The sequence below is a fragment of the Galeopterus variegatus genome, unplaced genomic scaffold, assembly GCF_000696425.1.
Source record: "Galeopterus variegatus unplaced genomic scaffold, G_variegatus-3.0.2 Scaffold4712, whole genome shotgun sequence".
NCBI lineage: Eukaryota > Metazoa > Chordata > Mammalia > Dermoptera > Cynocephalidae > Galeopterus > Galeopterus variegatus.
Genome location: NW_007730823.1, coordinates 87403 through 99548, shown reverse-complemented (window position 1 = coordinate 99548; position 12146 = coordinate 87403). Strand labels below are relative to the sequence as shown.

Genomic DNA, 12146 nt, shown 5'->3' with positions numbered 1-12146 from the left:
CGTGGACGTAGCAGGTGGAAAATTCCTTTGAGGACAAGTATGCCCTCCCTGATGTTTAAGGCAGGGGTGCTGATAATGGGCAACCATGAAGACCATGCCTCCAGTAGGGGGAGGACAGGGCGATGGCCAGGGAACCAGCTGCCGTGCTTCAAGGCCAGGAGGTAGGGCAATGGCCAAGTCACAGCACTCCTGCCTCATGAGGCCCTGCTGGTGGCAAAGAAGAGACCACAGGGCCAGCAGCTCTGGGGAGATACAATGAGGAGCTGGGCTATAAGCTCTGAGAGGTCAGAGATCACGTGTGACCCCTTGTTCACCCAGATGGACTGAATGCTGGTACAGAGAATGTGTGCCCTTGAGTACCTGTTACTGGAAAATGTGATGATGGCACTACAGGGTCCAGACCTGAAGCCGTTGGGCACCAACCCCCTGGCAAGAAGTGGTGAAGGGAGCTGCAGCGGCTGCCTAGGGTTCCCTTATGGGCTAGACTGGAGCACACTGAGGACGAGCTGTTCTTGCACTGGTGGAGGCAGGAACTGGGGTTGCTGACCCAGGCAGCTTTGTTCTGTGGCTTCAGTGGGGCTGGCAGCCAGAGGAAACACACTCTGGCTGGGATCCACAGTGCTCACCCCAGAACAACCAGGCCAGGCAGGAGTCATGGGGGTACCCTGGCAGGCCATCTGTGGGCCTCTCCTAGGTCAACCCTCTCCCCTTCAGTCCCAACCTTCTCCCCATCAGTCTCCTGCTTCAAACTTACCCATTTTCTTTGGTACTTTGAATATGATGTAAACATTATTAAACATTAAAATGAACTGAAATTCCTGCCTCCCTAACTCAAACTGCTGTTGTTTGCATGTGTTCATCTGTGTACTGGATCTCTCTCTCCCCTAATCCCTCTATTGCTTTCTTTCAAACAAACTCTCCCTCAATTTTGTTAGCATGAGTAAAGGAAACAGAATTTTTTTTAAAAGTCATTTTTATGTTACATGGGTATGCTTTAGAATGACATAGTTTTGCCTTTCTAATCAAGCTTTTTTAAAGGCTGATGTTAGTGTTAAAGTGAACATCTGTGGATGAGCTCAGCTGGTTGGAACCCCAATGCAATGAAGCCAGTCTGGGACATGGGATCACCACAGAAAACAATTATAATCTCTTTGTTCAACGGGCCACACAATACACTCATAACCCAGTCCCAACCAACTTGAAAATTCTGCAGTTTGTTTGTGATTATGGCCTAGCAAAAACCTATCCACAGTCACCAGGAACTCAGACTTCCTACTTAACCTCTGAGAGTGATGTTAGCATGTTTGCAGATAAAGACTACATTAACATTATTTCAACAACTTCTCGCTGGGGAAGTACCCCAGAAGTGGAGAACCAGTTTGAGATTATCAGTGGGCCTCAGGATTTTACTGAATTTCATAATGAGAATAGCAGCTCAGCATCCTGCAGGCAGATGTACTCAAAATCGTAACTCCAGTCTGTAGTCAGTGACTCCCTGGCACTGCTACCCAAGAGAACTTTCTGCCATGTTAAAATGTTCTAAATCTGTGCAGTCCAATATGGTAGCCATTAGCCACATGTGGCTACTAATCGACTGAGGAAGTACAGTTTAAATTTTATTTTAATAATTTAAGTAGCGACATGTGGCTAGTGGCATATTGGACAGCACAGATCTAAAATCCAAAAAGTAATAGTAGTACCAATGATAATAACGATAATAAAATGGTGCTAACATTTAACAAGAGCATGTCATTTTCCAGACATTGTTCTAAGTCTATTAGCCCATTAAATATTCTAATGTCTTAGGGCCTGCCTGTGGCTCACTTGGGAGAGCGTGGTGTTGACAACACCAAGTCAAGGGTTAAGATCCCCTTACCAGTCTTTTTTTTTTTTAAGTTCTAATATCTTGCATGTATACTACATCCAAATCTCTTGTGATAAAAAGATAAGTTCATGTAAAATTACTAACGTTACTACATATTCTGAATTATATATTTTGTAAGTCTACAAATACTAAAAATTTAATTATCATCAGTGGGTGATTTTTTTTTTAACCTAAAAAAGGGATTAGTCCTCATACTCAAAAAGATTAGGAACCACTGACTTAAGACATTAGCAGAAAGAAAGAAAGAAAAAAAAAAAAAATATATATATATATATAAGCCGAGTGGACAAATAAAAGAATAAAAAAACTATCTTGATCTGGAAGTTTCCCCACTCATTCCCACCCTATTCTAAGAGGGAGAGAAGCCTCTGGAAGCAGAGGCTCATTTTAGCTTCCTTGTACCCCATGAGCAAGGAACTGAATGAAATTAAGGAGAACTTCATTTCCATTTTTCTGCCACTAGAGTGGAACACCATCTACTCAGCTCTGCCCACCTTTGCCCACCTCAAGCCCTCTCCTATGTTTCCAGGGCTACAGGTGTGTATGTGTGGGTACCAGGATGGGAGAGGCATTTAGTTCTACTCACCTGAGCACATCTCCCCCTTGTAGCGGACACAGGAGAAGTCATCACACTCACAGTACTTGCCCGTGATCTTGCCAAAGTCACTGCTGTGGCAGACACACTGGCCACAGAGGCATTCACCCCGCTGGCTGCAGATGGGCTGGCCCTCCCGGGGGCTGCACTCATCCTGCTGGGAGGGGCGGTAGTCCTCCTCTGAGCACTCGCACTGGGACCCCAGCCAGCCAGGCCCACAGCGACACACCCCACACTCGAAGGTCCCATTGCCATTGTTGCAGCGTCGGCTGTGAGGCTCAGCCTGGGCCTGGCAGGCACAGTCACAGTCAAAGGTGACCTGGACAGTGAGGCTGTCCTTGAAGCCCACAGGCTTGATGGTGAAGGACTTTTCCTTCTCCTGGGGACAGCCACGCACCTTGGCCTCGATACTGAAGCTCACCTGGATGGAAAGCAAGATGCATTCAGACACAGGTGGCCCCAGTTAACACTCCAGCCCTGGAGGAAAAGAAGGTGTTCCCTGCCTGCCAAGGAATACCCAGTTGGGTGTTTTGTCCTCCCAGAATCTGGAGTTCCCCTGTCTTCCCATTTATCAAGGTCTGCAAAGCAAAAACAAGAGGATGGTTGTGCCACTGTGATATATCTAGCTGGAAGCAGAGACATCATTTACAGTCAAGAAATAGAAAGCTGTTTTTATTCCACAGGTGAGATAAACCAGCTCAAGCAGAACAGAACCTGTGAACTTGGGAACACTGCTCTGGCCACCTAAGCTAGCTGGACTGATTATATAATATCAGTAAGAGAGGAGATCAAATGTGCACATCATAAGGAAACGATTAAGTTTTGCAAAGATGAATAGGCTAATTTCCCTGAATAGATCAACATACGTAGTATACATGTATTGAAATATAACTGTGTACCCCACAAATATGTACAATCAATATATTTCATTAAAAAAATTTTTGTTAAATTCCAGATGGACAAAAAAATAATATCAGCAAGACACACAAAGCACTATTTTGTACCACATAATGCCACATGGTGGTCAACAATAAACTCAGTATTCACTGTTCAATTTCCACATAACATTTCATCACAGGCGAAGATTTCTTACATGGGGTGTGTGCACATGTGCCTAGAAGATGGGCAGATCAATACATTGATAGATAAATGAATAGAAAGACTGATGGATCAAAAGATCTATTTCCCTCCTTTCCTTCCTCCATCTCCACCAACCCCTTTTACATGGGGTGTGTGCACATGTGCCTAGAAGATGGGCAGATCAATACATTGATAGATAAATCAATAGAAAGACTGATGGATCAAAAGATCTATTTCCCTCCTTTCCTTCCTCCATCTCCACCAACCCCTCTCCCCTTAGGCAGAAGCACAGGAAAACCAACTAATAAGGAAAGCCACAGAGGACAGGAGGGGCAAAATGAACATTTGCATTCTTAAATTCCATGAGGTAAGGTATTTTTGCCTGTTCCATTTGCTGTTGAATCTTCAGCAGCTACCTCAATGTCCAGCACATAGTCAGGGCTCTACAGGTATTTATAGATGATGCTGCCATTTTACATTGTGGAGAAAAGAAAGGCATTATCTTGGGGAGGCTGGAGACTGGTTAGGGGCTGAAGGCAAGAAATATTTTCATTTGCAAATCAACTGTGTAAACACAAACAGAGATAACCAAAATGCAAGTTCTAAAAAACATCCCGATAGGTAGTCTAGAGCCACACCAGCCACAAACAAGATGTTGTCCTCCTACCTCTGAGTCTGGGCTCAGCTCATTTTGACACTGTGTTTGGGAGGCTTCAAAGGGAGTCCCCACTTCAAACCTCCCAGCAGGCTCGACTCATTTGACTCCAAAGAAGGCCTACTCACAACAGCCCTATAATCACAGGAGGAGGCAGCCACATTCGTGTTGGGGAGACAGATAGAGAGAGAGAGACAGAGAGAGAGAAAGTTGACCAGCAAAGCCTTGAGGGAAATGTAGTCCAAGGCCAGAAAAGTGATATTACTGGTAATAGAAGGAGTATCTCTAAAGTAGATTGCTACGCAGTGGAACTGCCCAGTGGGGCTGCTCCCTTGTGCGTCCTTGGAGACTGCACCTGCCTCATCCTTCAGAAGGCCCTGAGGCCCCAGGCTCAGCCTGAGTTCTAGGGTGGCACTTTAGCCCCAGCATCCACATTGCAGTACTGTGTCATTTCCCCAGTAGCAGGTTGTTAAGTGACTAGACTTCACGTGATTCTCCATTGAAGCAAGATGGTAGTGAAAGAAGTGGAAAGGAAGTCTGTCCAGAAGAAGACTGAGAATATGATGAGCAGACAGAGAGTCAGCAAGACTTGGGAGGCAAGTTGCATCCATCTCCAATAAAGCACAGACTAAGGACAAAAGCAGTGAATATAAGAAAACGGGAAGTACACTCCTTCTGATCTCAGACCTTATATGTTTTTAAGGCAACACCATTTTGAAGTTTTGAGTTTGAAACACAATTTTCTGTTTTGTTTTTTGGCGGCTGGCCAGTTCAGAGATCTGAATCCATGACCTTGGTGTTATAAGGCTGCGCTCTAAACATCTGAGCTAACTGGCCAGCCTGAAACACAATTTTGACTGACTTACCAGAGAACTCACAGAGAATTTACACCTCATAGCATGTCAGAAATTATCATTCTGTAGCAAAGACCACAAATAAAGTCAACGTTAACAAATGCTTTAAAAAAGTTGGGATATCAGAGAATTCCTGCTGAAGAGAAAGACATTTATATGATAAAAAGATTGTGCCCAACAAAAGAACAGAAGCAAACAGCAAAGCTGAAACTGTAGATACATTTCCACTAAAGCTGGGAACAGAAAACAGACGCTTGTTCTCGTTGCTATCAGCATAGATCTGGAGATCTTCACATTGTAATAAGAAAAATAAGTTGTAAGTATTGGAAAGAAAGAGACAAAAATTGATGATATGATCATCTCCAAATAATATAAAACTCTTGTGGGATTGACTCAGCAGAGCAGAAGAGATTTCAGAAAGAGACTTATACATTTATTGGAATTTGGAATATGATAGTAGCAGCACCAGGAGGAAACAATGAGACTTTTTTTTTTTTTTAAGGATTTGGAGGTAATTTGTTCTCCAAGGTGAAAAAAATAGACCACTGGAATTTGGAATATGATAGTAGCAGCACCAGGAGGAAACAATGAGACTTTTTTTTTTTTTTTTAAGGATTTGGAGGTAATTTGTTCTCCAAGGTGAAAAAAATAGACCATGAACTATACACAAAAGTAAAATCCACAGGGATTAGAAACAGGAATATGAAGAAGCCATATACAATGGTTATGACCTTGGGAGTAGGAAAACATTCCTTGCAACAATTCTACTCATGAGTATGTATGCTAGGGAAATATGTACCAGGATATTTAGTACAGTTTGATTTGTAGTAGCCAACAATCAGAAACAACATAAACACCCATCAGAAACAAAATGGAAACGTCTTATGAGAGAATGCTATGTATCTGTAAAATACAACAAATGAGATCCACATGTATTAACAGAAAGATCTGAGAAACCATGTTTTTTTTTGGTTTTTTTTTTTTCCTTTTTGTCTTTTTTCGTGTCTGGCAACGGATCGCAACCCTCAGTGTCGCGCCCGGACCGGACCGGGACCGGCAACGGGATCGCAACCCTCGGCGTTGCTCCCACACCTCGCTCAGCCAGTGAGCGGGAACCGGTCTGCATGTGGGATCCGAACCCTCGGCGGGAGCACCACCGCGCTCCCAAGCGGCGCACTGTAGCAGTGCGCCACCGGGCCGGCCCTGAGAAACCATATTGAAGGGGAAAAATCAAGTCTCAAAAGCACACATATAGTACAATATCTTTTTGTAAATTTGAACTAAAATTTGCTCATGAAATTTAGTACTAATGGGCAATGAATACATGTATGTATGTAAATGTTTTTGAAAAGAATCAGAGGGATACAGGCCAAACTCTTGATAGTGGTCACCTAGGAAGAATGGAAAGGGAAGGGAATGAATGAGAGGTGGGTGGGGGTTAAAAGGGGGACTCAGCTTTTTAAAAATTAAAAAAAAATTTTTTTTTGGGGGGGACCAGTAAGGGGATCGCAACCCTTGGCGTGGTGTCGCCCGCACCACGCTCAGCCAGAGAGCACACCGGCCATCCCTATATAGGATCCGAACCCGCGGCCTCAGCACTCCCAGTGCCGCACTCTCCACAGTGAGCCACAGGATCAGCCCGGGACTCAGCTTTTTACATAAACATCCATTTCTCTTAAAAAGAAAAGACTGTAAGTAAATATAGAAAGATACTGATTAATTCTGAATTGTGGTATATGGATATCTTGTCTTATTTTTGTACTTTTCTGTATTTTTAACATTTCTCAAAACTGAATGGAGGTGAGAATGGGAAGGCTGTACCTGTAGAAATCATATTATAATAGATTCATTCCCAATCAAATACTAAACTTTTTATAGAAAATATTTCTAAAATTTTATCAACATGTGGATGGACTTGTTCTCTATGTAATCTGAAATTATCTATTTTATTAAAATTTTAAATTACAGCATAAACAAAAATAAAATAAAATTTTAAAATCCTGATAATGATGTCCACTTAGAGAGGGCTTAGGCAATGGAAGCCTCAGAGGAAAAGGCTGGAGCTCCATCACATCTAACTTGTAATGGCTTCAGGAAGAAGGCACAGGGGAGGACAGGGGTGGGGTGCCCACTAATGCTCTGGAGCACAGGCCAGAGTCAGAGCTGCAGCTTCAGCCCCCACCCAGCCCCCCTTACCGTGTCTCCAATCTTCAGTCCCACACAAGACTTGAGGCCTGGGATGACCTCATTGTTAAGGCAGGTGGCATTGAAGGATAGAGACAACTCCTCAGGGAGGTCACGTACTTCCAGCTCTACTTTAGAGCGGATTTTCTGAGCAGAAAAGGGCAAAAGAGGATACAGAAATGAGCTGAAAGGAAATGGGCAAGAGCCAATTCCATCCCAAGCAAAATCTACCAGGTGGTTCTGGACTCACCCTGGCAGTGCCAAATGCTGAGGTTTGCCTGAAGCTGCTGGAGCACCTCTAGGAGCCAGTCTCCTGCCCAGGAACAAATTCCCTCTTTCTGTCCCCACAGTGTGTAGGTGAGCCTGGGTAAAACCTAAACCAGCTACACTCTCCTGCAGGCCTCAACAATGTGCAAAAGGAGAGTGCCAATACTGGTTACCCTGCGTAGGAGCACTTTCTATCCAATATTTAGTCAACCTCAGCATGGCTCAGCTCCTTTCTCCTCTGCTGATGGAGCCCAGCTCTCCCTCACTCTGCCTCCCACAACTTCAGGGTCCTGCTCATCTCCATCTAATCACCATCCCCACCCCCACCCTCAGGCTGGCCATTGCCTGGCATCTTGGAGAACAAGAGGAAAGCAGTGTGGCTGCATGGTGGACTGGCAGCCAGGACTCCCAGACCTGATCTGCATAAGCTAAGTGAGGTGGACTCTCGGCAGGCACATCCCCAGCACAAGACACTTACCCCATAAGCATCAACAATGAGCTGGAGCACATTGCTGGAATCAGTGGACAGAACCCCCACTGTGGTCCCTGGGATGAGTTCACTGTAGTTCTAGAAAGGAAGACAAAGATGTCTAGAGCTTATCAAAGGAAAGTGGTAGTCTCCAAAAGCCTTCCCTAAATCAGATTGAGGGTCTTAAAATGAGGATTAGGAAGGCATGGGTATTTTACTTGCCACTGCCAGGAATACATCTAGCAGTTTTTCAGCCCTGAGCAAAACTGTAGGAAACCTCTTACACTCCTTCCCCCACTGAATTACCTTCCCTCCACTACTGCAAACATCAACACACCCCTCCTGGTGGGTTCAGGTTGGAGGAGAAAGGCTAGAGAGGAATCTTTAGCTCCTGGGGCGTAGGCTGAAGGAGGGTCTTTCCTGGTTGGGGACCATGGGCAATGCTAGCCTGGGCTGGCTCCTTGGGCCAGTTCCACACATCGCAGGGCCCACTCCCGGAAGCCCCAAAGGGATAGTTACCTGGTAGAGACTGACTACATTTTCAGTCACTGCGAATATCAAATTGATATTTTTCTGGGATAGCTTCTCAGTCATCAGTCCCAGAGAGGGATAATCCTGGAAAAGGGGAAGATACAGAAGTGAATGAAGTCTCACATATGTCCCTGGATTCTAAGCCTTTGAAGTTGGCTGATTTGGTCTGTGGCCCAGACAGTGATGGTGCTTAAACTTTTTTACCCATGGGCAAAGTGAGGCGAGAAGGGTAAGAAGCCGCACAAATCTAGTTGTGAACTTCAGGGAAAATGAAGAGGTGCCAGCCAGTGGTGTCAAAACTAAGCAGCTCTTTCCTCCTACTCAGTTTCAATGCACGAATACCACGTGCAGCTTCCATGGGCCAGGCACTGGGCTAGACCTCGTTGTTTTAGAGATACTGAAAAATGCCTTGGCCTGGCCCTCATGAGACTCCACTGCATAGTCTCAGCTTTTCTTTCCAAACATCACTCACCTGTCTCCCTCTTGCACTCAGTACTGATCTGGCCCACTCTTCCTCTCACCTGGAGTGGCCTTAGTTTTGGTAATGTTCCTCCTTCCTCAGGACCCAGCTCAAGTCCCACCTCCTCCAGGAGGCACTCCTGACCACCCAGCACAAGATGGGCTTTCCTGTTTGAATACCCGCAGCCCTTAGTGACTACACTGCCCAGTTAGCACTAATCATGCATCTAGTATTATTAGTAAACACATATCTCCTTTCTCCTCAAGTAAGCCAAAAACTTAAGGATCTTACAAACACAAAAGGACATTACATAGTCTCTTTATCTCCCTCAGCCCCTGGACCAGTGCCTTGCATAGATTAGGTGTCAAAGGTTGCTGTTTTGCCCATTGCCTGATAGTGATCAACTTGGATATGGCTGACACCAAGGGACTCAAGTGACAGTGGGGGAGGTGGTGAATTGTGAACATGTTATGGGAGCCTAGATCTTGCAGTGAGCTTACGAGATCATCCAGCTCAGTCTCCACCCTTTACACAGGTGTATCTTTAAGCCACCTATTCCAGGGAGTTCCTATATTGTCTTTAAGAGATGAAGAGCTCACACCTCCTTCCAGATACCTAGAGTATCAGCAATCTGAGCGTCAACACACTTCCCTTATGGCTTACAGCAATGGCTCCTGTTTCAATTTAAATTCCTTTCCTCTTGTTTAACCTTCTACAGCCATGTAAAACAACTTATAAGAAGTCTTCTCATATACCAGCTAAATCATCCTTTAGCCTTTTTTCCTTCAAGCTTAATTATTCTGAGCCCTTTAACCTTTCCTCATAGGACCTGCTATCCATGCTTTTGATGATCTTTGTCTCTTTTTCCTCTATCTTCCAACAACCACAAGTGAGCATGGTATTCCAAGAAGGGGCTAATCAGTGCAGAGTAGAAGGGAAGGGCTGCTTTCCAGCTGGACCTGTGAAAGTCCTCTGTGACCATTATTGATGCTGTGCTGCTGCTGCTGGTGACAGTGGGCATGTCATAACACCGACCAGTCAGGGCCATCTCTAATGTTGTACAGGCGGTACCCTGGATGAGGGTGTCTAGTTGGCAAGGGGCAGGGGCAGGCTGAAACCAAGCCCTGCCCCCTGCCCAGAAGATGGGCTGCCATTTTCATATTCACATAAGGACTCTACCTCAGCAGCCCTGGCCATAGGGAACGGGGAATCTACGTGGTATCAGAGATCTCACCATGGAAGTGGAGGCAGAGTAATAGTTGTCACTGCCAACATGACACTGCCCATCATTGGGCTGGACAATGCCTGCCAGCCTTCCATCCAGTGCTATATGAGTCTTGGCATCAGTGGTAAACACCAGCAGGTGGGATGCATCATTCCTCCAGCCAATCTTTTCCTGTTTTTTTTTTAAAAAAAAGATAAAACAACTTCAGCCATGTCCTTGGTAGAGAACAAAGACCCAAGGACCTCTCTGGCTGAAGGGCTGGACAAGTTGTCTTGGAGAAGGGCCTCAGTCCCAGCCCTGGGAACCCAAGCTAGAGCTTTCCAACTCAGGGGTATCTGTTTTCTTAGGAAAATAGTCTCATAGCTGATTAGTTCAAGAGGCTGAATGATACCTTCTTCAACTCCAAACATAAATCTCCCAGTGACAGTCACATTGCCCATCTAGAAACCCACCTGCATCTGCACAGCTGGGCTGGGCTAGAAGAAATATCTGAACACCTGACTACTTTGCTGAGGTTAAGTTAACCCAGCCTTGACTCTGCAATAATTCCAGAGAAGGTGGGAACATGCTCCCCCCAGGGAACATCTGGGACCACTGAGGTTCAAGAAAATGTCAGCACTGGCCAGAGTGTGGATATAGGCAGAGGCTGCATATCAGAAGCAACTAATGACGCATAGTGCACAAGGCTCTGCTTAGTTCTCATCTCTTACATCACACCAGAAATCCCCAGGGTTGAGCCACTTCCTTCCCTGTTTTGATCTATGCCAACCACACCTGGCACTCCATGCCCTCCAAACTCACATCACAGACTGTAGCCTGCATGATGGCATCAAAGCCACCCTCTGGAGCATCTCGGTTCCGTGACACACTCTGCTTCTTCACCTCCTCATTGAAGCGGGTCACCTGGTCAGTCAGTGTCAGCACATGTTTATAGCCAAACATGGGCAAACAGGTGGTCTTCATACTGGGGAGGGACAGAGGTAATTTAAGTAGACACCCTGATGGAAAAGGCAGCATAGGGATTGGGAGGGAAAGGGAAGAGGACAGATATGGACAGTGGTATGCCCAGGCCAGTTCCATAAACCCACAACAACCCAGACAGTTCAGACTCCTAACTCCTCAAATTACCTGAGATGTCACATCAACCTCACCTCCAGCTAGCCTAGAAGATAAGAGACTGAGCTGTGAAACCAGACTGCCTGGGTTCAAATCCCAGCTCCCCGTTTACTATTCATGGGACCTTTGGCAAGCCTCTCTAAACCTAATCTGAAAATGGGAACATCATAGCACAGGTCTCATAAGAGTTGTGAGTCTTAAGTGAGTTAGTACATGCAAAGCACTTAGAGTAGAGCAAGGCTCAAGTTGTTGCTATCAGCTTATACGTAACACTACTCCAAGGTAACAATAAAGCAAAAGTCCATCAATAAGCTAAGGTTCCTGAACCATCAATAAACTGATAGATCAGGCCGGACCGGAGCATTTCTGTCCCCAGCCTAATAGTCTGTTTAATTGATAGCTGATGTCTTTACAAGAAAACCTTACAACCCAGACAGAAGTTTAAAAGCCACATCATCTAACTTTGAAAACTAAAAAGTGAATTCACATCTTGTCAGGCTCAGTAACCATATTTTAAATTATTATAATACATGGATTTGCATAGTCTCCACCAGTTAAATAAATAAGCCTCTCAGTTATAAGCCAAAACGTCAGAGACGCAATACATAAAGGGTTCAATAAATGCCACCTCCACTCTTTTATATTCCTCTAGGAGTTAATTTTTTACGTTTTAACCCTGCAGGATGCATGCCCTTGATGAGGAAGGCAATAATGACAACTATGGAATCCATCCTTCTGAAATCATGACTCTTGTTCACTTCTCTGTAAATTTCTCTCTACTTTTGACCTCATTTCCTCCCATTCTCTCTTACCTCTGATGTATTT

At 45.0% G+C, this 12146-nt stretch overlaps 1 protein-coding gene across 1 annotated transcript in view; it reads right to left on the bottom strand.

Annotated features, from left to right (window-relative positions):
* Positions 1–12146, bottom strand: part of ITGB3 (integrin, beta 3 (platelet glycoprotein IIIa, antigen CD61)) — a 105940-nt gene that overhangs the window by 15892 nt on the left and 77902 nt on the right. The window contains exons 7-12 of the mRNA XM_008588180.1: positions 11007–11169; positions 10215–10376; positions 8509–8604; positions 7999–8088; positions 7266–7400; positions 2472–2901 (exon numbers count right to left, since the gene is read on the bottom strand). Coding sequence (XP_008586402.1) covers positions 2472–2901; positions 7266–7400; positions 7999–8088; positions 8509–8604; positions 10215–10376; positions 11007–11169 — 1076 coding nt within the window. The remainder of the gene's footprint in view (positions 1–2471; positions 2902–7265; positions 7401–7998; positions 8089–8508; positions 8605–10214; positions 10377–11006; positions 11170–12146) is intronic.